This window comes from Gobius niger (assembly GCF_951799975.1).
Source record: "Gobius niger genome assembly, chromosome: 7".
Classification (NCBI taxonomy): domain Eukaryota; kingdom Metazoa; phylum Chordata; class Actinopteri; order Gobiiformes; family Gobiidae; genus Gobius; species Gobius niger.
This window is the reverse complement of record NC_136858.1, coordinates 17,830,102-17,853,842: the sequence shown is the minus strand read 5'-3', so window position 1 is coordinate 17,853,842 and position 23,741 is coordinate 17,830,102. Positions and strand designations below refer to the sequence as shown.

At 40.7% G+C, this 23,741-nt stretch overlaps 1 protein-coding gene and 1 long non-coding RNA gene across 2 annotated transcripts in view; both read left to right on the top strand.

Annotated features, from left to right (window-relative positions):
• LOC306965140 (ryanodine receptor 2-like) overlaps positions 1-15,323 on the top strand; it is a gene marked incomplete at both ends in the record, with an annotated part of 33,593 nt that extends 18,270 nt beyond the window's left edge. Inside the window, 30 exons of the mRNA XM_079559383.1 lie at positions 1,392-1,473; positions 1,554-1,684; positions 1,759-2,061; positions 2,147-2,384; positions 2,461-2,548; positions 2,625-2,714; positions 2,783-2,944; positions 6,438-6,491; positions 6,577-6,676; positions 6,811-6,890; positions 7,825-7,901; positions 7,998-8,071; positions 8,163-8,243; positions 8,327-8,415; positions 8,532-8,660; positions 8,742-8,846; positions 8,969-9,050; positions 9,128-10,260; positions 11,228-11,395; positions 11,520-11,650; positions 11,730-11,772; positions 12,010-12,143; positions 12,479-12,539; positions 12,842-12,988; positions 13,089-13,223; positions 13,508-13,664; positions 13,803-13,867; positions 14,152-14,252; positions 14,510-14,561; positions 15,228-15,323. Coding sequence (XP_079415509.1) covers positions 1,392-1,473; positions 1,554-1,684; positions 1,759-2,061; positions 2,147-2,384; positions 2,461-2,548; positions 2,625-2,714; positions 2,783-2,944; positions 6,438-6,491; positions 6,577-6,676; positions 6,811-6,890; positions 7,825-7,901; positions 7,998-8,071; positions 8,163-8,243; positions 8,327-8,415; positions 8,532-8,660; positions 8,742-8,846; positions 8,969-9,050; positions 9,128-10,260; positions 11,228-11,395; positions 11,520-11,650; positions 11,730-11,772; positions 12,010-12,143; positions 12,479-12,539; positions 12,842-12,988; positions 13,089-13,223; positions 13,508-13,664; positions 13,803-13,867; positions 14,152-14,252; positions 14,510-14,561; positions 15,228-15,323 — 4,388 coding nt within the window. The remainder of the gene's footprint in view (positions 1-1,391; positions 1,474-1,553; positions 1,685-1,758; positions 2,062-2,146; positions 2,385-2,460; positions 2,549-2,624; positions 2,715-2,782; positions 2,945-6,437; positions 6,492-6,576; positions 6,677-6,810; positions 6,891-7,824; positions 7,902-7,997; positions 8,072-8,162; positions 8,244-8,326; positions 8,416-8,531; positions 8,661-8,741; positions 8,847-8,968; positions 9,051-9,127; positions 10,261-11,227; positions 11,396-11,519; positions 11,651-11,729; positions 11,773-12,009; positions 12,144-12,478; positions 12,540-12,841; positions 12,989-13,088; positions 13,224-13,507; positions 13,665-13,802; positions 13,868-14,151; positions 14,253-14,509; positions 14,562-15,227) is intronic.
• Positions 10,296-10,766, top strand: LOC306965924. Its single transcript, XR_013793081.1, has 3 exons — positions 10,296-10,383; positions 10,514-10,572; positions 10,640-10,766. It is a non-coding gene; the product is annotated as an uncharacterized lncRNA (long non-coding RNA).
• Positions 15,324-23,741: the final 8,418 nt, after the last annotated feature.

Here is a 23,741-nt window from a genome sequence, read left to right as displayed (position 1 = left end):
AACAACATTGTAGTTTTGACGCCTACGGGCTTTAAAATAATATGTACACGTCTAAATCAGTGGTTATGTTCTTTTCAATAGGTTGCCCTCCCTCTTTTAGAAGAATATGTGAAGGACCATCATTTATATTTCCTCTCAAGCTCTCTCGACTCTCGCACTAACAACTATGCATCGACAAAAGAAAAAGAGATAATTGCAAGGTATGGCTCAAATCATGACATAAATATGTCAACATGCACAGGCCATGGGAAAGAAGGGATTTATCTGAAAAGCACCTTTCACACACATGGCCACAAAGAGCTTTACAAGTGACCATTTTTCATTCATTCAATACACGGTGGTTAACTACGTATGTGGCCACGGCTGCTCTTGGGGTCGACTGACCGAAGCAGAGATCTGCCCCAAAACAACCAACCACTCACCACAGATCGCTAACATGTACATTCATAATGTCCTCGTCTTTTGCCATTTGCTTAGAATAAGTTTGCATATGTCTGTGGTTTATTTCTGTACTATTACAATAATTTCAGTGTTTGTTTCAACAGCATTTTTTGTAAGCTGGCCTCCTTGATAAGACACAGAACCACACTCTTTGGTAAGACTGATTGACAGATTGGTTGTTATATTTGTATCTGTAATTTAATACATGTTATAATATTTCAGGAAAAGAAGCCTTTTCATTTACAAGCTGCCTCCAGGTTTTAGCCCAGTCTTTGGATGTAAGGTAGATGGCACTACAGTTAGTCATACCTTGATATAATAATGTCAACACAATGTGCCGTATTGTTACTCATTATTTACCCTCAGATGTAATTGTAACATTTGTTGCTCATAATATCCTTTTGTGTTATACTTAAAGTGCTGATCTATAATTCTAGATGAATAGGTCAGTATGAGCTTTATGGCTACAAATACAAAAGTCTTGAAAACTTTCCATATATTTACTGTAGGACACTGATGCATTCAGCCACAGAGTTTATCTGTGGATCTCTGCGTTCGTTTTTGGAGGCTGCTGCTGCCGACCTGGAGATGACCGTGGAAAACCTTCATGTGACCCTGATTCCTCTCACTCAGAACCGGAGTCAGCAGGCCAGAGGAGTGGCTGGCATTCTCAGCCACACCACCTCAGTGCTTCTTCCTACTCTCACTTCCCTCTTTAAGCATCTTGGCAGCAGTAACACTGGCTCAGACATTTTAGGTGAGCAACTTAAGTGTAAAGTTCTTTTAAATAGATGTTACACATTGATAATTTTTTAGAAAATGTGCTGAAGAGAAAAGATGTCAGCATTTTTTCCCTCTCTTCAGAATAGATCTTAAGTCATGAACTCAGTGCATTAAGCTGAGTTTGTCATACAGTTAAAAAAAAAAAGTCCTACTTGTTTTTTTTGCAGTGGGAAATATCCAGCTGACCTGTTACCGGATTCTTAACTCTCTATACTCTCTTGGTTCCAATAGCAGCGTTCATAAAGAAGGGTATTTCAATATTTTTATTTGCAAAGAGCTGGCATTAAGGTCTACTTTTAGTTAGTCGTGTTGTGTATTTCTACTTTTAGACCAAGATCATCCGCTGGTGCTTGTCTCGCTGCCCTTGCTCAAGCCTTCCCTGTTTGCTTTCTTGAGCCTGAACTAAACCAGAACAACCCATTTTCTATCTACAACAGCATGAGTGTTGCTGAAAGACAAGGTAGTTCACTCTTGCTCCTGTGTTTATCTGTACTATATGATAAACTGCGTCCTAATTTGATGCTTCTCCATCAGAGCTTGGTCTGCCCTCGCTGGTGGAAGAGGCATGTCCTCATCTGCCCTCGCTGCAGCAGGCACTGGGAGAGGTAGAGAAAGTGGTGAGAGCAGGAGCGGCTGCTCACCAGGCACACTACATCCAGGTCACAGAGGTCCTCCTCCCCATGTTGTGTAGCTACATGTTTCACTGGTGCCAGCCACAAATCACTGCCTACACCTCTGTCACTCCTGCACTCGCCAGTGATCTTCTCGGTCACATCATTTGCATTATCCATAATCATGTGGGAGACAGCAGGGGCAACTGGATAAAGAAACTGGCAGGTACAACTGATGACCTTCGCCTTCCTTTTTATTGATTGTACTTTGTGTTCTGGCTTTGACCACAGCAACTCTTTATTCTGTTCAGTTTTCTCCCAGCCTATCATATGCCAAGCTAGTCCACAGCTTTTGAAAAACTATTTTGTTCCACTAATGGAAAAATTGAGACAGAAAGCAGAATTTGTGCTTCTTGAAGAGGAGAAGATGAAATTAAAAGACACTGATGAATCTGAAGACCAACTCCAGATACAGGAGAAATTCGGTGTACTTGTACAAGACCTTTATGCTTTCTATCCCATACTCATCCCATACGTGGAGTCTCACCGGTGAGATAACATTTTTGCATGCATTGAAATGTGCATTTACTAACTGTCATGTTTTTGTTTTGTTTCTCTGCTGTAGAGCCAGATGGCTGACAGAACTAAATCCTGAGGCTGAGCAGCTGTTCAGTATGGTGGCAGAGGTCTTTGTATTTTGGGCCAAATCTCATGTAAGGATGAACAAGGATGAACACTCTCATTTTTGCGTTAACTATCCAGTAAATACTGTATTTGTCACTTTGATAGAATTTTAAGTGGGAGGAACAAAACTATGTGATCCAGAATGAAATCAACAACTTGGGATTTCTGATACAGGGCAAGAAGAACATGTCTGAGGTGAGAGAAACCACACAAATTCTTCTCATTGCCAAAAATTGACATATCGTCATTGTCATATATTGTAGTTTGACTTTGAGAACAAGAGAGTAAAGCGAAAGGGTGATCGATACTGCCCACAAACGTCCCTCATTGTGGCTTCTGCAAAAAGACTCCTTCCCATTGGACTCAATGTTTGTTTTCTAAATGGCGATGATCTCATATACTTGGCTAAGAATGACTTCTCCCTGGTAAGCTTGGCTTTAATGGTACAGACGGACTGACTGCACCAATGTAATATGGGCTCATATTTGCTTTGGACAGAGACAAACCAAGGAGGAGATTTTCAAGCATATTTTTCAGTTCCTGTCTTGTCAGAAGAGGAAGGTAAATATGAACTCGCTCAAGAATACAGAGAAAAGTTTGTATGTAAAGCTGAATTTATTAAATGACAAATCGTTCAATGTGGTGATTCTCTAAAAAATGTTTCTTCATAGCCTTGTGATCACCAAGAGCTGGAGACCCTTTACTCAGGAAATCCAAACATACAAAATACTGATCACCACAATACTGCCAACAGAATTGTCAGAGTAGCTCAAGTCCTTTATCATCTAGAGCAGGTAAGACAATACATTAGACAATGGCATTCTGTAACACATTTTTGTGATCAAGTCACACATTATGTGTAAGGAAAGAATTGGAACAATAAGATGAATAGTATAAACATCAGTGCTGTACTTTCTTGGTTTGTATCAAGGTTGAAAATCCACAGCGAACCAAAAAATCTTCGTGGATGAAGGTCATGTCTAAACAAAGGAAGCGAGCTGTGGTGGCCTGCCTAAGAATGACCCCACTTTACAATCTACCAAGGTGATAAACAACAAAATATATTGATCAACTCCAGAAATAAATAAGCATGTGAAAGATTGAAAATGTATATTTTTCGTTTGCCAGGCACAAAGTTGTGAACTTGTTCCTGCAAGGATACAACAAGACTTGGGTGTTAACTGAACAAAGCAACTCTGAGGAGGAACTTGTGGAAGATTTGGCTGTATGTATAAATTATATCAATAATTAATTTACACTTAACCCTTTCCATTCCTTTCCTAAAGGATCATGGTAATATTCTGGCTTTGCAGAATCATGCCTGTTTAATATAAGATATACAAAAGTAAATGTTTAGGTTATGTTTTGCATGTACACGTACTGTTTAAGGGCCTGTCACAATTGGCGTACGGGCACTATGCGATCATTTGCGGACTCAAAATATGAAAGTCGTGCGATCACTCTCTTTTGGCGCACGGGCATCTGCACGAGCGACCGCTATTGACCGCATGAAAAGGTGTGAATCGCAGTTGGATTATTTGGCGCAGCTGAATGTCATGCATGCACAAAATTCAGTGGCGGTCGATTGCGACTGAAAAAAGCCGCAGCAGGCCGCTACGGTCGTGAGAATGGTGAGAGATAAATCGTCTCAGTCGCGCAGATGTTGAGATACTGGTGAGACACTGGGCAGCGCCACTATCAGTCTCGTGCGATTGCTGCTGTAGATATATGGCTAGACACTGTTTCCTCTTCCCCAGTTTGGTCTAGAGCGCGGAGCAAACTTAGCGCACGGGTCCTCATGAATATGCAAACGAAGGTCATTTTGCCACAGTGCGCAAAATCTGAGGCAAGGAAATGGAGTATTTATTTCGACTGTGTGAAGTAGCCTAAAGCGGCGTAAGAAATTAATACGTGAGAGAAGCAGGTGTAAACCTTCACGTAGAACAATATAATGCAGTTTGTGAACCAATGTGGTGTTCTAAACGTTTACAAAAGTTTTCATCTGGCTCATTTACAAAGATAAAATAATAATTGGGTTGTTTTAATGATGTGCGGGTTTATAAAGAATGTACACGTTACCTGCGACCTTGTTTTCTTGGCTCGGAACAGTCCAAACAAAAGGCTCCACAAATTAAAAAGGCTCCACGAGTCTGTCCCACGTCCGTCCTCTTAAAGTCCTTTATCCTTACGAAATCCGCGGGGACGGCGTGTTGATGATGACTACATGAGGAGACACGAGCCGTATGTTCGCTGTTCACCTGCTGATCCCTGCGCACGTCTCCAAAGTGCGTGCGTGTACTCCTCCTACTGGATCAATATCCTCTGCTTTTGAAGAGTCCATGATAAAAACCTCACAGTCCTCGGACTAACATCCAGCAGCTGAGCTGTTTCCTGCTAGTTTCCATCCCAGATTTGACCGTGGCCTGTGCGCCGCGTACTGCAGCAGGTGACGCTCCTTGGACCAGCGCGTGGAGACCGCTGGATGAGCGCGTGGAGGGCTTTGAGTTGTTAATTATTTTTTTCCCCTTCGACAACACGTGCACGTACACGATTAAATAGCTGAAGGAAACATACACAAATCACAGGCAGAATCTATAGGCTATTTCTTTAAAGAGTATTTATTTGCGATAATGATAATTGTTTTTTTTTTATTATTAAAAAGTGATAATTATTGATTGTGGACGTCTGTCCTTTATTCGTCATCACTTGTAAATGTTCCCTCGAAGGCGCTCTGTCAGGAATAAGTCAGACAGAAGCTGGTCACTTCCCCGGAGCAGGGCCTGAGCTCAGGGTCTGGCTGAGCTTGGTGCGTAAAAGCCGTGGTGCGCTAATGCCTCCAGCCATGTGTGGGGCGGCCAACATCGCGCACCGCAGGCCCAGTTTATTTATTTATTTATTTTCCACAAAAACGAACGCTAAGTCGCTCAACTAAACAGGCCCATTTTAATTTTACACCAGTTTCATTTGTAAACGCGCTGATCCGTACAAGCCTGAAAATAAGTTCACTCTAGTCCGCAGCACTGTCCGCAATCAGTGTCTGTGGCCCGTGAACCAGCCTCTCACCAGCCTCTCACCAGCCTCTCACCAGCCTCTCACCAGCCTCTCACCAGCCTCTCACCAGCCGCATTTGAACACTATCCAAATCAACCGCATCCAGGCGCAGCCCTTTCTCTATTGTGACCGTGACTGCGATTTCTTAAAAGTCTACTTTGCGATCGTTGCGGCTGATTGCAATTTCAAATTTTGGCGCAGAACAAATGGGGGACAAACTCGCTGCGGTCAATGCGCCAATTGTGACAGGCCCTTAACTTTACTACTTTTGACTGACAACTGCTTGCTACTGTTTCAGTAGCAAGCAACATTAATCACTGCAAAAAGACCAAGCAATATGCCATCTGAACTTTTTTTCTGAGCATTTCTAAGCAATTGGACTGTGGTCATTGTGTAACATTAAGGAACACAGTTTGAGTTGTACTTGTACACATTTTAGCTTGTTAAAAATGCATGTGATATGTGAGCACACACAGTACTTCCTGTATGTCATATTGGTCAAATTGACAAATGATTTATTAACTGTGCCTCTCCTGCAGACAGGGGTGGCACTGCTGGATTCTGGAGTGAACAGGGAGGACCATTATATGGAGCAGTCTGTCACGCCCGGTGATCCCCTGCAACAACTAATCTCACTCTTCAGTCAAAGTGGTCGGACAGAGAAGTGTGTCTTTCGAGACATTTTTATTGGCATTGATTTTGAGTGTTGCAGAATTTGACGTTCTGTATTTTCTGAAACTCTAGAGACGAAAGCCTCTGCAAGTCTTATTTCGCCATATTGGCCAAGGTAAAAGCACCATTAATACTTTCTACATTTCATCCAAAATGCCCATGACTTATTACTTTTTGTACACACACACACTGCAGAGTTGTCACATAGAGCAGGATGATAATGAAGACCAGTCAGTGCTAAGTTTTGAGGTGGGTATACAAATAAAGTGTGGCATTTTTAATTCCTCCCTCTTTAAATTAACCTGAAAATATTCTAATATGTTTCATGGACCAGGAAAAAGAAATGGAAAAGCAGAAATTACTTTATCGGCAGGCTCGGTTGCATCGGCGTGGAGCGTCAGAGATGGTCTTGCAAACCATCAGTGCTAGTAAAGGTAGAAAAGAAACCGATTGCATGTCTCAAGAAGTTTCATTATTTAAGATACTGTATGTTCAGTAAAGACTATTCTTAAGTACATTAACGTATTCGACGTGCTTGTACTTGAATCATAATTCTCTCTCTCTTCAGGACAAATGGGCTCCATAATTGGCCTCACACTGAAGTTGGGAATTGCCATTCTCAATGAAGGAAACGCTGAAGTACAACAGGTGCTTCTTCAATTCTTCTTATCAATATAAATTATTTTATATTTGAAGGTTGAAGGTTCAAACGTATTTTACATAAATGTCACAGGTTAGAGTTTCTAGAGGGTGCGTAGCATTGGTGGTGTAGCCAATGTATACAAACAGGTTAAAAGGATTAAAATACAATTTAATGTAAGTAAATGTTGACATAAAATACAGTTAAAAACACTAGGATAAAAATACTAAAATACTGGTAAAAAGGTGCTAGTCAGTCAGGTCGGCCTTTGGGAAGGGCCGGCTCCAGGAGACTCCCACAGATGTACTGCAGGGGTCGTCCTTGGGGCACGCAAGCCCGGAGAGCCTGCTGCTGCTCGATCGCGCCCTGCCTGTCCGGGGGACAACCCTGGCCTCAAAGTGCCGCTACCTCGCCGCCTTCAGGCAGCCCAGCCTGCTGCGTTGGGTCCAGTCTGTTCAGTCCTCGATTTCCTCGTCCTGCGTGCCACAACACAGGTGCGCTGATTGCACTTTGGCCAAGGGTTGGGCTACACAGTCATGTGGTTTTATTTATCACCTGGTTGCCACTCATGGCAACCAGGTGATAAATAAAACCATGCAATAAAATAAAATACACAAATTAAAAACACTAACTGGCACCATCTCACATTCCCCCTACTAAAACGTTGGCAATTCCTGCAACGTAGGCACACTCAATCTTAAAGGCCAGTCCGCCCTTCATCCAACAGTTCCATCTCGCACACAAAGTCCCGTGATTGTCCATAAAACCTCACTAATAGAAGCACCATAATTAAAACAACCCCACTGGCACCATCTCACATAAATATATTGTGATACAGTCTAAATTATTAATAGCTGTTTGCTTTAAGTTAGTTTCAAAAGGTATTTAATTAGTTATTGTTGTTGTTTGTAATTATATTTTTTTGGGTTTTCTATTCAACAGAAAATGCTTGATTATTTGAAAGTAAAACAGGATATCAATTTCTTCCAAAGCATGGCTCGTCTCATGGCCTCATGCAGGTTAGTAAAGAATGAAAATATTGCACAGGCTTTTCATTTGTATTTTCCTTTTTGTGTGAAGAGGGTGTTTCATCCAAATGGTTCTCTGTAATCCAGTGTTCTGGATCTGAATGCTTTTGAGAGGCAGAAAAAGGCAGAAGGATTAGGCACGGCCACGGATGAGTGCTCAGGTGCTGCTTTCATACTGAAAAACACCAATTCATTAACGCTGGCAGGCTAACTTTGGGAAAATAGTTTTATCGAAACATTTTCTGTTTCCAGCGCTGACGGCTATACCCGACAATGAGCTGACCTGTGACCTTTATCGCTTCCTACAGCTGTTATGTGAAGGACATAACTCTGGTAAACCACTGCTGTTAGCCAATGCTTTTATGGATATTGAACTTCAGGCTCTATTTAAAATAAACCTTTTTATTTTGTTTTAGATTTCCAGAATTACCTTAGGACACAAACAGGAAACAACATGACTGTCAACATCATTATATCCACAGTGGATTATTTACTGAGAGTTCAGGTAATCTGTACAACCGGTCTAATTGCAATTCTTTTTATTCACACATAAAAGTTACAGAGAAGTTACTGACAATGTGGATTCCATTTTTTATAATCTGTTTCTCTTTTGTGCCTCAGGAGTCAATCAGTGACTTTTACTGGTACTACTCTGGGAAGGATGTGATTGATGCACAAGGGCAGCACAACTTCTCCAATGCAATTAAAGTGACCAAGCAAGTCTTCAACACTCTAACTGAATACATACAGGTTAGACATCTGTTTGTTGTTCAGTTTTGTTGCTGCTGAGCACCTTTTCATGAGCAACAACATATCTGTGTTCCCATTCAGGGCCCGTGCACTGGCAACCAACAGAGTCTGGCACACAGCCGCCTCTGGGACGCTGTCGTGGGCTTCCTTCATGTTTTTGCACACATGCAAATGAAGCTATCACAGGTAGAAAAGCTCAGTATTGTAAACACGGTAGTTCTGCTTCACCTGCAGTTGAATAATGCTAATTTCCAAACAAACATTTTAATATTTGACAAGGAAATGTAATGAACACCTTTTTCAAACAGGATTCACGGCAAATTGAACTTTTGAAGGAGTTCATGGATTTACACAAGGACATGGTGGTATTTTTGCTTTCCATGCTTGAAGGTACAAGTTCAATTTTGTTTGGGGGGTTTTGGGTGTGCACTGCTGTGAAACTCTGTCACACTTTCCGATTTGTGCAGGGAATGTGGTCAATGGAACAACAGGGAAGCAGATGGTGGATATGTTAGTGGAGTCATCAGCCAATGTGGAGATAATCCTCAAGTTCTTTGCCATGTTCCTCAAACTCAAAGACTTCACAACCTCAGCCGGTTTCAAAGAGTATGATCCTGACTGGAAAGGCTGCATCTCCAGGAAGGACTTTCAGAGAGCCCTGGGGACATGCAATCGCTTTTCTCTCGAAGAAATTGAGTTTATTCTTTCCTGTATTGAGGTAGATGAAAACGAAATAGTTGATTATGAGATCTTAGTGGATCGCTTCCATGAACCAGCCAAAGACATTGGCTTCAGTATCTCAGTGCTTCTTACCAATTTGTCTGAACACATGCCTTACGATTCGCGGCTTCATACTTTCTTGGAGCTAGCCGAGTGCGTCCTGGGATACTTTGAGCCCTATTTAGGACGGATCGAGATTGTAGGCGGCGGAAAGCGCGTTGAGAGAGTTTACTTTGAGATAAGTGAAGCCAGCCGCTCGCAGTGGGAGAAACCACAGGTCAAAGAGTCCAAGAGGCAGTTCATTTTTGATGTCATCAATGAAAGTGGAGATAAGGAGAAAATGGACATGTTTGTCAATTTCTGCGAAGACACCATCTTCGAAATGCAACTTGCATCAAACATTTCTTCATCTGAAACTGAGGAGAGAAATACTGAAAAACGTGTTGCAGAAAGCGAAGAGGAGCCCCTAAACCACAACTACAGTTTTGTGTTTTTGCTCTTGTCTCTATTTTCTGTAAAGAATCTGAAGGCGCTTATGAAGATGACTCCGAGAGACTTCTTCATTTCTCTTGTGAATATTTGCCACCACCTGGTTGTAACTTTCTTGCAATGCATCTACGCTGCAGTCCAGGCGGTGATGTACGTGCTTTATGTGGTGTTCATTAACGGTGGACTCATAGAAGGTGCTAAACAGATGACAATGTGTGATTTACTTGGTGGCATCGTGGAGCCTACGCTTGATGAGGTCATGGGTGTGTCTGAGACTGTGCACAACCACGCACAGCCAGAGAGATTCTCTCTTCAGAAAGAACTGATCAAAGCTGGGCAAGCGCCCTCATCGAGGTCTCCTCATGGCATGTCAGACATATTTGGCTTGCAAGTGAAGAAGGAGGGAGGTCTGTACAGACTTATGACCTCAGATCTGAGCGAGAGTGTTAGTGACCTCTTCAGTTCATTCACACCAGGGCCAGGCAGCACCAATGTCTTTCCCAAGAAACATCAGGTAAATTACCTTGCTATAAAACAATGATCCTGTTTCAAATTATGTTCATGAAGAATATTCAAACTAAAGGAATATATACTTTGTACTTTTTTTAATATATACTTTTATTTGTTTATTTTTCCCCTGTCAGCAGCAGTTGACACTGGCAGATGAAGAAACAGATGTTAATAAAGTGCATGACATTGAAAGGTACTGCAATTGTAAGCACAAACATTGTAGGTAAATTTTTTTAATCATTTTTGTTGCATGTGCACAGAGTAAAGAGCGACACGACCAAGGGCTTGAATCCAAACTCTACGTGCAGTCCCACTAAGACAGAGGAAGGAGTGAAGCAACATTCTCCACTGTGGGAGACAATAAACACTTACAACAAGAGCATGCTGGTAGTATACACTACAAATATCTCATCTGAAAACTTGAACACGACTTCAACTACGCAAACCTTTATATTTTTCCAGAATTACTTTGCAAGGAACTACTATAATATTCGTCTTCTTGCTCTGTTCATTACCTTTGCCATCAACTTCATCCTTCTCTTCTATAAGGTAAAAGTGGCTATGTAAATACAACTGGGGTCTCCAACCATATTGCACCATGAGCTACATTTGAGAATATTGTGTATCCTTGGGACTAAGGCAGAGTACACCTGGACATATTTGCCTATATGTTGTTAAGCATCTTTTATCATTTATTGCACAAACGGGAAATGCAGAATACAGTGTATAAATGTGTTGTTGTAATCAGTGACTTATCAAGCCTAATAAAAAAGTTGGAGACCCTTGATACAGCATCTTGTAGAAAAAAAACATATTTTGCACAATTTCCTGTCAACTGTGTTTTGTAGGTAACACCTCAGTCACATGAGAACAAAGCAGCTGAAGCGAACAGCGAGGCCTCCATTTACTTTGTGCTGGAGGAGAGCAGTGGATACATGGAGCCGTGTCTCCATTTCCTGGCTGTGGTGCACACATTTATCTCATTCTGCTGTATTATTGGATACTACTGCCTTAAGGTACTCACAGGGAAATCTCATACAGTATATAATAAACTGTTTTTGAAAGAGCTGTTTTTTTTCCTTATATTATGAGTTAGTTTTAGAGGAAGTGAATGTAAGGGATGAAATATTTAATTGCCAGGTGCCCTTGGTGATCTTCAAGCGTGAGAAGGAAGTGGCTCGGAGGCTGGAGTTCGATGGGCTGTATGTGACAGAGCCACCTCCTGACGAGGACATCAAAGGACAGTGGGACCGGCTCGTCATTAACACGCCGTATGTTCAAGTCACATACAGTACACACTTTTTCAAAAATGAACTTGTCTTTATATCACTTTACTTTGGGTCTTTTCAGATCATATCCAAGTAACTACTGGGATAAGTTTGTCAAAAGGAAGGTGAGGTTAACAGGGTGCATGCCTACAATAGTGGAATAGTACTGACAACTCAATACACTGTAGGTCTTTATGGGTAGGTGTAATGCAACATTTTGTAGCAGCACCTTTTTGTTCATTTGTAAAATTTAGATTACACGTCACATTGCAATTAAATGACATTGTAGATTGTAATTGTAGATTTGTAAAACAAACCAGCGTTAACCTTTTTCTTTTTTTCCCCCCTAAATTACTTTTTAGGTTGTGGAAAAATACGGAGTGTTATATGGCTGTGAGAAAATCAGTGAACTCCTCGGTCTGGACAAGGCTTCTTTAGACTTTAGCTCTCAAAGGAACAAAAAGAAGCTCAAAAAAGCAACAGCTTTGGGAGCTCTGTAGGTGAACTTTGCAAACACTTTCACACCTTTGCAAACACCTAGGCAACTTCAGTAAGAAAAATGAATTCCATATGTTTGAATTGCTTTTTATTTTATATATGTATATGCTCTATTCAGTTGTATTATTGTAATATTATTTTTGCTATAATCTGCGCTTTTGTGTAGAAAAAACAGAAAAATAGATGAAAGTGCTTAAAGAAGGACAGGACGTTCTGTGTTCATGTAACAGTTTATTTGAAAAACACTGTTGCCACAGTGATATGACTTTAAACACTGGACAATTTGACCTAATTTCACAAGTTCCTGTACGGTATCTTTTTTCTCCACTACAGATTCACCTCTCTTGACATTCAGTATCAAATTTGGAAGCTTGGAGTCATACTAACAGACCGAGTAAGAATTCAGTTTCTTTTCTACTTGGCCACTGAGTAAGTCTTCCCTTTCCCTCACTTTAAGGCAAAAAATATAATAATAATGATTATAATTTCCAACTGTAGCATTAGAGTCTATCCTTTTCGGTAAATAGAAGTCATATTTATTTATGTTCACTTGTTTTTTGTCTTGTTCACTCTAATGCAATTGCACATGGGGCTGATTTTGAGGTGGTAATATCCTGTTGTCTTTCTTATCTCAATTAGACGGTTGTCTTTATCTGTCTGCTCATCTATATTGCTTGTCTTCTTGTGTGTGCACAGTCCTTTTTGTACCTGGCCTGGTACATGGCTGTGTCAGTTCTGGGTCACTACAACAACTTCTTTTTTGCTCTTCACCTCTTGGACGTCGCTATGGGCTTTAAGACTCTTCGGACAATCTTGTCTTCTGTCACACACAATGGGAAGCAGGTGTGTCTGCCCACTTCACTCGCCACTCCTAATGTCAGGTCATATATTGCTACTATTTCAGTTTTCTATGTAAACTGTGGTCATTACATGTGTTTTTCAGTTGGTTTTGACGGTGGGCCTGCTGGCAGTCGTGGTCTATCTTTACACTGTTGTGGCCTTCAACTTCTTTAGGAAGTTTTACAACAAGAGTGAAGAGGAAGACGGACAGGACATGAAGTGCAATGATATGCTGAAAGTAAGCCGCTTGTGCCACTCAAAATAGAATTAGCATGTTCTCTCCATCTGCATAGGTTTCCTCTGTGGTTCCCCCGACCACTAAGAACATGCACAATAGGCAGACAGAATTTTAGTCCAACACATAGGCTACTGGCTGTGGCTTCCCTCAGTAAATTAGTACATTATAAATGAAAATGTGTGTGCTGGAAAGGTTTTCCCTCTGCTGAATATATTTTATTGTATTTGGTAAGTTTGAAACATTAGGTTGACTGTCACTGAGGCGCAGCGCTGTGTCTATTTCAGTGCTACATGTTCCACATGTATGTGGGCGTGCGGGCGGGAGGAGGGATCGGAGATGAGATTGAGGATCCTGCTGGAGATGAATTTGAGGTGGAGCGCATCATCTTTGACATCACCTTCTTCTTCTTTGTCATTGTTATTCTCCTCGCCATTATCCAGGGTGAGTCACTGAGCAACAGTCTGAGCAAACGCAAAGATTCATAGATGCGTACTCCATCTGTGAATCCCACAATTTACACAATTGCAGCCTAATGAGGAGCCGATGAAAATCCAGCACTAATAACAATAAACGTTTTAGGTTTAATAATTGATGCCTTTGGTGAACTCCGTGACCAACAGGAGCAAGTGAAGGAGGATATGGAGGTATGTGCCTATAACACCTATTTTAATTTGATAACAGGCTCAAAAAAGTTCATCTTTACATTTGCAAAAGCGTTTCAAACTAGAGTCGGATTCAAGCAACTTCATGAAACCATTTCTTTCTTTGTGGGTGATATTTACAATGTAGCAGCCATAACTGACCAAATATAGTTTCAGGAATAATAGAAAATGACTCCAAATTCCACAGCATTATGTATTTATTGTGAATTATAAATCAATATTTAGGCTACACAACTTACGATCTTCTGCCGGGTTTTCCTTCACAGACGAAGTGTTTCATATGTGGAATTGGAAGTGAATACTTTGATAATGTTCCTCATGGTTTTGAGACGCACACTTTACAGGACCACAACTTGGCCAACTATCTGTGAGTAGTAATATATTCACGTTTGACAATGATGTTTGAAGTTTACTGGTGTTTCAAAAGCTGCCTGTAAACTCAGTAGACCTAGAAGTAAAAGTGTGAGCTCATGGGTGGGTGAGTAATGCCTCGTCTAAAGGCAACACTCTCTTTGTTGTTCATCATCAATAAGGGCTATCAGCAAGGGCTTATTGAGGCACATTAGTATGGATGCTCCGAGACTTACTGGTATTCTCCTGAACTTTTGTTTTGATTCTTCTCAGATTTTTTCTGATGTACCTCATTAACAAGGATGAAACTGAGTACACAGGACAGGTACGTACAGCTTTTTAGTGAAATTATTTGTGCAATGATAGTACCGTACTTTCCGGACTATAAGTCGCTCCGGAGTATAAGTTGCACAAGCCAAAAAATGCATATTGATGAAGAAAAAACATATATAAGTTGCTCAGGAGTTTAAGTCGCACCAGCCTTGGCAACTACCTGGGCATAGAGGCGTAACTACATTGTTTACAAGCCTCTCCCAGCATCACGTTGTTCAAGCTCTCATTTGCAAACTCGTTCCATCTAGCTTTTAGCCCCAGCTTTTTTGTTTTCTTCACTACAGTAAGAGTAACCTCCACTTTTCACCACTCCCTCACATGTTTCTCACTCACTCCACACTTTCTTTCTGCTGCTCGATTACTGTTTTCTAAATCGTCAGTGGTACAGGAGTAGCAGATACTGGTACACAAGTCTAGAGCACCCTCTAGCGGCTGTCACTGTGATAATGTGAAATTTTGTTTATATATAAGTCACATCTTGAGTATAAGTCGCACCCCCAGCCAAACTATGAAATAAAGTGTGACTTATAGTCCGGAAAATACGGTATTGTCAATAATGTGCAGTGTTATGATTTGCTTGTGCTGCATATACAGTGTAGTATACCCCCACTACTCTAAACCACGGTTTCACTTTACACACCCTCTCGGGTTTTGCCAGGAATCCTATGTCTGGAAAATGTATCAAGAGCGGAGCTGGGAATTCTTTCCTGTGGGAGACTGTTTCCGTAAGCAATACGAGGATCAGCTGGGATGAAAGCAATCAAAGAGACCTTGAAACAACTCGATAAAGTCCTCAAGCACAAGTCGATTTATGGAGAGATGGTAGACTCACTACATTACACACAAATACTGTGCTAGTTACATGTATTGGATCACACAAGTGAAAAGATTGTGATTGCATTTCCACTAACAAAAGCAATATTATCCACATCTCTTGTATTATTATTATTTTTTTAGATCAGTGGTTCTCAACTGGTGTAGCCAGTGTTCGAACCTGATAAAAATATTAATTTCAAGTTTTTTACCCCAATTTTTATTTTGGTTCAAGCATTGATCATATGAGGCCAACAATGGAAAATATCCAAACTATTCATCAACAGTGACCACTGGAAATGTGACCCACTTTTGGGTCCCGTCTCGCCAGTTGAGAACCAGTGTTTTATTTTTTTTTAATACATTCTTTTATTTAGTGTTGATATCATTAGATTTTGCTCCAAGCCACCTGATACTTAATTTATATTTTCAGTTGATTCATACGTATGCGTTGTTACGGTTTGCAATTATTTATTTTTATTTTGTTTTCTTTATTTCAAAAACGTATGCAAACCTGAATGGATTTTATATATCGCTTTAAATCACCTTGTTTTGACTCACATTAAAATCCCACTTACTTGGGAACAAATTGTCTCCTGGTTTGCATGAGTCAAGTTTGAGCCTGAAGTCTGTCCGCAAACATCCAACCACTTCATTATTTCCTACCATAATTAAGCAAAAAGGTTCTGTTCCTCACAAATTATGAACTCACCAAAGTGACCCAAGTCAAACAGACTACAGTCTACTGAGTGGCTGCACCGCTGACAAGATGGATGCTGGACTCTGACAGCCAAGTATTCTTGTTTTTCCTGCTGGTTAAAGTTTGGCCAGCATTTTTCCCAAACCCAAAGAGGATTTTAATTTTGCTGCAGTTCCCGTATTTAGTGACTCTCTGCCAAAAGTACTGACACTAAGCACTTTTGCATACTTTTATGAGATTTATTTCTCATATGAAAAGTTAAGTCTACTGTTTTGCATTTTAGGAACTCATTCCAACACCAAAAACCATGTTAGTGATAAAATTTTGAAGAAAATATTCTGTGCTTGGAACCCATTGCTATTCTCTTCACTCTCGAAGAGCTTCTTACGGTGCATCCTTTTTATAGCGAAAACTCCAAAAGTTTACATATAGCAAACCTGAGAAAGAGACATAAGCCTAATGGTCAGTATAGAAAGTCACAGTTATGCACATTTATGGGCACCCAGTCTCTTTAATATTCTGTTTTGGCTTGGGATTGCATCATTGATAATGAAAAACCTCTTACTTACCTACACCTGTTTCCCATAAGCTTCGACTATCACCAAGAGACCTTTAAATCTGAACAACCTGTCCCGTTTTCATTGTATTAAATTCCCGAAAATAGCCGTTGCACTGAAACATGTACATTTTGGGATTACTTAAGTGTCCATTTTCCTTATACATGCCTTTATATGGCAATACTATCTTGGGGCAGTTTATGGTGCTATGTCTGTCAGATTAATTTTCCAATGCAACTGAAATTTTTCCTATGGCGGAGCTGTTGCCAGTAAGAACGCATTACCACCGGTGTGGAGAGAATGCCCCTCTAAATTACCATTTAGATTGGACAGCAGTATGCCAAGAGAAAGCCAATTACTCAATGAGGCTGCTGTAAAGAAAGGGTTGACACATATCCCAACAGACATGGGACCCACCATTCTGCAACATGTATGGGAGCTTTTTACCTTCAGTGTACTACTTTAAACCAGCGGATTTTGCTTCTTAGGGATGCTCTCACCGATGTGAGAGAGACAGGTGCCGACTGTAATAATTGAAACCAGCAAATTGGATCAGTCAAACCTGAGCCAGCAGTTGGGGAAACAACCCAGTGTTCCGGCCATGTGTGTCTGCACATTTGGGGGAATGCTTTTTCTGGCAGGGAGAGGAGGATTCAGAATTTCACATCCTGTTGCTGTTGTTTTTCCAAAATAAAGAAGCTTGAACTAAGGCGATTAATTAATTTATTTTTTGGTCATTCAACTTAAATTGGTCACGCCCAGATTGGCGTGACTTAAAGGAGAGACTGATGAAATTCGTTTACATGTTTTTGTATCCGCAGCTGCCTGGACATCTGCCTGCTCAGCTGTTTGCTTCTGCGTCCGTTGCGTTTGAGGGTTGGCTGAATGGATGTCACCGTTCGAGGACACTGCTAATTGAGATGTAGCACTGCTTGATCAATTACGGCAAGATTAATTTGTATTACTTTGAAATTAATTAGGACCTTGTTTCGAGAATTAAAACTCAATAAGTAATTGGCCTCATAATTAGAGGCTGGAACAACACAAACTTAAAATGATTTCTCCTTAATTTATTACGTTTCTACCTATGAATTCAACAATTTTTGTATTTCGGGGATCACAGGCTGCGCTCAGGGGCAGCACCGGGATCAGATCGTTCTGACTTGATTTTTATGAGAAAAGTTGAAAAAGGGACCATGACAATTTTTACCTGGTGGGCAGGTAAAAACAATCACTATAGCACAACTCATTTCTTCAGAGCAGATTATGGGTCTTTCCTGGGAGAAAAGGATTGTTTTGTTTTTTTCACATAGACATACACACACACATACAGTACACTGATACAAAGATATACATTTTCTCCCAGTTTAGATCATTTACAAACCCTTTTAGCCATCTCAGTATCACAGTGACACATCTTCAGGTAGCGTGACAGCAAAATGATGCGTCCTTGTGGTCTCCGGCTTGATCTGTCAAGTCTGGTGGGATCTGATTTTTTTTCACTGCCACCAAATCTTTTGTTGTGCAACAGAAATCGAAAGACGGAGAAAAGGAGACACCGTCCATGTGAATAAGTCAATACATTGATTACACGCTGCACATTGAAACTTTATTCCTCATACCTCTCCTGAACAGAAGGCAAACTTTTACCCAACATGTCATTGCAGATAAAAGGCACCATTCCAAATTGGTGAAAAATGCGCAAATCACATTGGAAAAACCTGAAAAAGCCCGTGCTATCTGGTGGTATATGATAAGCACTCACCTGGACGTGGCTGGAGCAGATGGTTTGGCTGCCTCCTAGGTGGAGAGAGTGGGTGTCTACGGCCCCACCTTTTCTGGCCGGTTTAGTGGAAATTACTGCAGTATCACAACCTGAAAGAAAGAAATGAAGGCAAGATTACAGCTATGCAGGAGAATTTGTCTTTTTACTTTGCCAAATAATGGAAATTCAAGTTCACCAAAAGATAAAGCATGCTGGTGTAAACAAAATGAATGTGTGTGGCTGTAATTCAGGTTTATTAAGTTTGGTAATGGACCTGCTTAACAGCCATTCACATGAGATTAACTTTGTGAGGTCAGTTGAGTGCAGGGGTAGTTTAACAGTTAACGTGGTTATTAGCACATATTCTCATGGTATAAATTCAAAGTTCAATCTAATTGCGATTCTCCTTGATCTGTTTTGGCAGTAGCTTGGAATGAGACTGAAAGCACATTTGATTGGCATGAATCAAAAGAGCAACAATTTTGCAGCATTGCTTGATTTCAGAGAAAGAATAAAACATGAAGGGCGACCTCCTCAAGGTTATCACGCAGACATTATCCACTCTGTTACTCACTCTTATCCCGCACAGCCTCAGGAGTCACCTTTCATTGGGCTGTAACTTGAGACATATTTACTACTGGCAAACAGAGAAACAAATGGGATTTAGTGTAGCTACACACTGCCTTAGAGGGAATGTGCTCTATAAACAAGCAGCAACTTCCCTCTCTCTTGGTACAGCTGCGTTTTTTTTGTGCCTTTTTCTGCAAACTGCATTTGTGGTTTCTGTGCGCCACACGTTTTACTGGATGCTTTTGTCGTGTTTTTGTGAGGTTCAGCTGATTTGTTTTTTTTACTGCAAAGGGCCCATAATGGTCCTGAAGAAGCAGCTTTTTAAAAGTCAACAAACATCTAGCTTATGAGCTAAAGACATTTGAGACCCACAAATTTCTTTTTCTGAAACACTGGAGTGGCACCAAGAACCCCCCACACCTGTAGCACAGTGGAGGCATCACAAGAGGCGCTACAGGTAGCAAAAAAGGGACAAAGGAGGAGGTATCCGGGCAAGACTCACAAATCACACAAATCTTCTATCCTTACTATTGTTCTGACTAATGGACGCTCACTGGAGAATAAAACAGATTAGCTGCTAAGCTCTTCCCAGAAGATAAAGAAGTGGAGCGGAGGGAGCTGTGCAGGAGGAAGGAGGAGGTGGAGGAACTGACCAGTGCAGGACACCACGCTCTGAAACAGGGACAAACTCAGGTTTCCCCGACCTCCAAAAACATGCTAGATAGATAATAGAGCGGATTCACAATTGTCTTTTTCAGCATGGACCATAACATTACATTGTAAAACTTCCTTTACAATTCATGAAAATAGTAAAAAAGTAATAAATAGTTGAACAAATAGAAGCAATTGAAGAGGTGGTAGTAGTTGTACAAGGGATGCTCAAAAAGTGGTGCAGTACTGTAGATATTATTGTATGGATAGCAACATTCCAGAAGTAATTGCATGCCACACAGTTTGTACAAATCCATGATAAAAAAAAACGCCATTAATTATTTTTGTTGAACTAGCCTTGCATTGCGCTGGATTTGTAAAAGCTATGCTACTGCCAATGCTTATTACTTACAAGGCACCACACTGACCCCAAATATCGCGGTTCACCTCTCACTTAAATAACCACATCACAGCCATTAGCGCTTACCGGGCAGGCAGCATTACGCCTGATTTGAAGCGCACATTTCAGTACGCACGCGCGCAGCCCTCCAAACACTCCCGCAATCAAATGCAATTCTTGATGAAACGCTTTGTTCGCGGTGCGTCCGGCCTGGGGAGGTTTTCTGAAAATAAACAGCAGAGTCATTGTTGTGCCGCGGCCTGTCCCTCCAGCTTATCTCTGTCATTATATCCACGTCATTAAACCAGTTTCTTCCAAGACGCCGCCGCCTCCGAGTCCTGATTGATAACTCTTCATCACAGAGAATTTACTATGAGGAGACAGGTGCTTTCTTCTGTCTGCCCCCCACAGTAATAACTATCAGCCTGGATTCTTGCCCCCAATTTTATTAGTAATTATTCAATACGGACGATAATTTGCTGATGTTATGAGAAGAAACTTGAGATTCCCTTTTGAATAGCCAACTCTGTAATAACTTTTCTTCTGTGTGCATTGGATTCCGAGGAAACACAACGTAACCTAGTCTCACTATCTCTCCGGAAATTAATTACTGAGTTTGCACGGATGTATAAACTCTCACAGTACTTTAGAAACTAAGTATAGGCCTAGCACTCAGGATACATCAGAGTGCCTGGTATTTCACAGACCAAACTCGTGGGGCCATTTTCTCCCAGTTTGTCGCCTACACTGCCGAATAAAACAAACATACAGTATTTTCTATATATCCTTCTTTCTGTGAATTGCAGCCTTTGGCAGTAAGTCAATCCTTAATCCAAGTTCCATATTAGCACTGTCGGTCTAACATTTCTCAAAGCATTTTTTGCTCGAAACTGGCTTCCGTTTCGGATTAAAAGTCTCAAGATGAATTAAAGTGGATCGTAAAGACTTCCTGTGACAAAAGCTTCAGCTAAAGACTGTTCTCTTTCGGATTCAACTTGCATGCCTTAAGCTTTTCCTTTTTAATATTTGTACTTCTGTGAGGATTCAGAGCTTATGAAGATGGAAACTTGCAGCTCTACAGCGCTTAATACGTTTTGGAAGACTTTTTTTTTTTCTTCTTTGCTTTTTGCCTATGGCTCGGTTTTTTTGTAGGACATTACGTGATGGCGCATCTACAGGAACATTCTGTGGCTAAGATAAGAATGCATTGCACTCATTTTGTTCCCAGCTACTGCCTAATGTGTCTATGTCAAGTGTGTCTGTCCTGTCTCATTTTTTCCCCTCTATTGCGCAAAAATGCAAAAGACTATGAGTTGTAGAGAACCAAAGAGAGAGAGTATGTTAGGTTAAAATGCAGGGATGACTGTGTGGATTAAGAGACACAAAAATGTGTATACTGGTCATTTCACCACATTTTGTCTGATTGAACAACACTGAGCCGGGTCAAATAATAACTAATGCAGCATGTTTAGTTGGAAGCAGTAATGATAATAATAATGATAATAATTTTGTTTGCCTTAATGATACACTTATTCTTTTCCACAAATCACCTTCATAATTTTTAAAATACTGTAATGTTTGGAAAAAAAAGACAAGGATATGAGTTTGTGTATCTATTTTTGAAATTATAATTATGGATTGAAATAGTATCATCTCTCTTATCTACTATTAGGCAGTCAAACACGGCACGTTTTCTTATTAGTCATGATTGTGCATAAACGAATCGTCGTCTAATAATTGTGTGAAGATTGAAAGAAAAATGGATTCGTGAGCCCACCTATCTTGCATCACCAGCTGCTATCCGCTGCAGGATTGCGATATTAATATTTTATAGGTACATAATAAAGTTCCAGACTAGTCATGTTTTTCTAAGCAGTGCATCATGCATTCAAAATTATGTGAAGATGAATTTTGCATATAAGAGATTGTTCTAGAATCCTGCTTTGCGAAAGTCATATCCTTGAACATATTCAACATGACAAGACAAAATAGGTACATTCATGGAAACTGTGGGTTGATACAAACTTACATCAAACAAAAGTCCAGGGGGTCAACTACTTTTGTGTCTACTCCTGAGAGGCATTAAAATAGATAAGACACAAGCCATTTGAAATACCCAAGGATCCCATTGGTTATGCTCACACAACTCCTGAAAAGCTATATCTGCTGTACCTCGGGCCACTGCAAAATCCATTAAAACCTTGATGGCAGCCAGAAGTTTATTCACGTCTCTGCAGCAGTGTAAAAGGCGTCTATTTCACATTTCCCCCATTGCACCATTTCAGGGCTTACACTTCAAATGCCATTTACGAACCTATATTGTGATCTCGAAGGATTCGGGGGGGGGGGAACGGTAGCGTAGTCCTTTTGAGTGAATCTACTTCCTCACACTATAGTACACACTATAGTACATTGATCTTGCGTTATCAGTGGCCAACACTTCTTTGACGGATTACCATTCTAATAGGATCCACCTCTGCTTCTCTCCTTTATCACTCGGGCAAACTCACTCACACACACACATGCGTCCGCACATCCAGTCCGGAGGGAGCTTATCCAGACACTTTGTTCAGTGTAAATAAGGTTCACACAGCCAGTTACCTGCTATTGAGAGCCGCAGATTGTTCACTTACTGGCCCGCGGCCCACATTACAATACAAGCTATTGAGCGCCTGTGCTTTTGACATTGCTTCATCTCGGATAGAGTCTATAGTAGTAGGTTTCTATGGAGTTATCTCTGACCAATCAATAGTTGACCCAAAAAAAACCCATTGTCATCAATATAATGAAATGTGTAAAATATTGAGGCCTTTGACACAGGCAGTGTTGGGCAAGTTACTTTAAAATTGTAATGTATTCTATATTAGTAGTTACAACTTTAAAAATGTAATATGTTTGCAATACATATTACTGTTTCAAAAATGTAGCAGAGTTACACTACTTTGAGTTACTTTTGAGTTACTTTTGGCAAGATATGAACTGAAATTACTAGTAATTATGCCACCAAGCAAAAGTGCAGTCAAATATTTCTTTTACCTTCATTATCCCCATTCTCTCGTGTTTTGTTTAGATGACATTAGCTACACCCAACTGCCGATCTTATACACCAGTGTCCAACTTGGTTTGGTGCTGCATTTTATTTGGGGACATTTTTTACATTTAAATGCACTTTAACTCAAGTTACTTGAATTGTAATGACTAATAATATTCCCATATTTTGTTTCAGTATTATGTTATAATCCTAAATTACTGAAAAAAAAGTAGTATATTTTTATAGCTCGTTTCTTTTGTAATACGCAGAGCCAGCTTAACCAATGGGCTAGCAGGGGCTGGAGGCCAGGGGCCGACCATAGTCAAGGGCCTTGTTGATTTTCATGTCAATCACTTCACTTTGCGGCATGACTGACCGTATGCGATGATTGTGCTAAGCTCCTATGTGTGTACCTGGAGTAGGCCCGCCCTACCTGGCCCAGAGGGATACATGTAGGATTAGCAGGGTTTGGGTTTTTGTGGGATTTAGGCTTAGGGTTATAGGTTAGCATTAGGGTTAGGGTTTGCGCTGAGGAGGGGCGGGGGCCTACAATTCTGTTCAAGCCCCGGGGCCTATGGGTACATTAAGGTGGGCCTGGTAATACGTTACCCCCAACACCGGAGCCAGGATGTTTGTGCACACCCAAGAATTGAGCTTTGTGTTGCTTTTTCTTCTTTGCGATGCA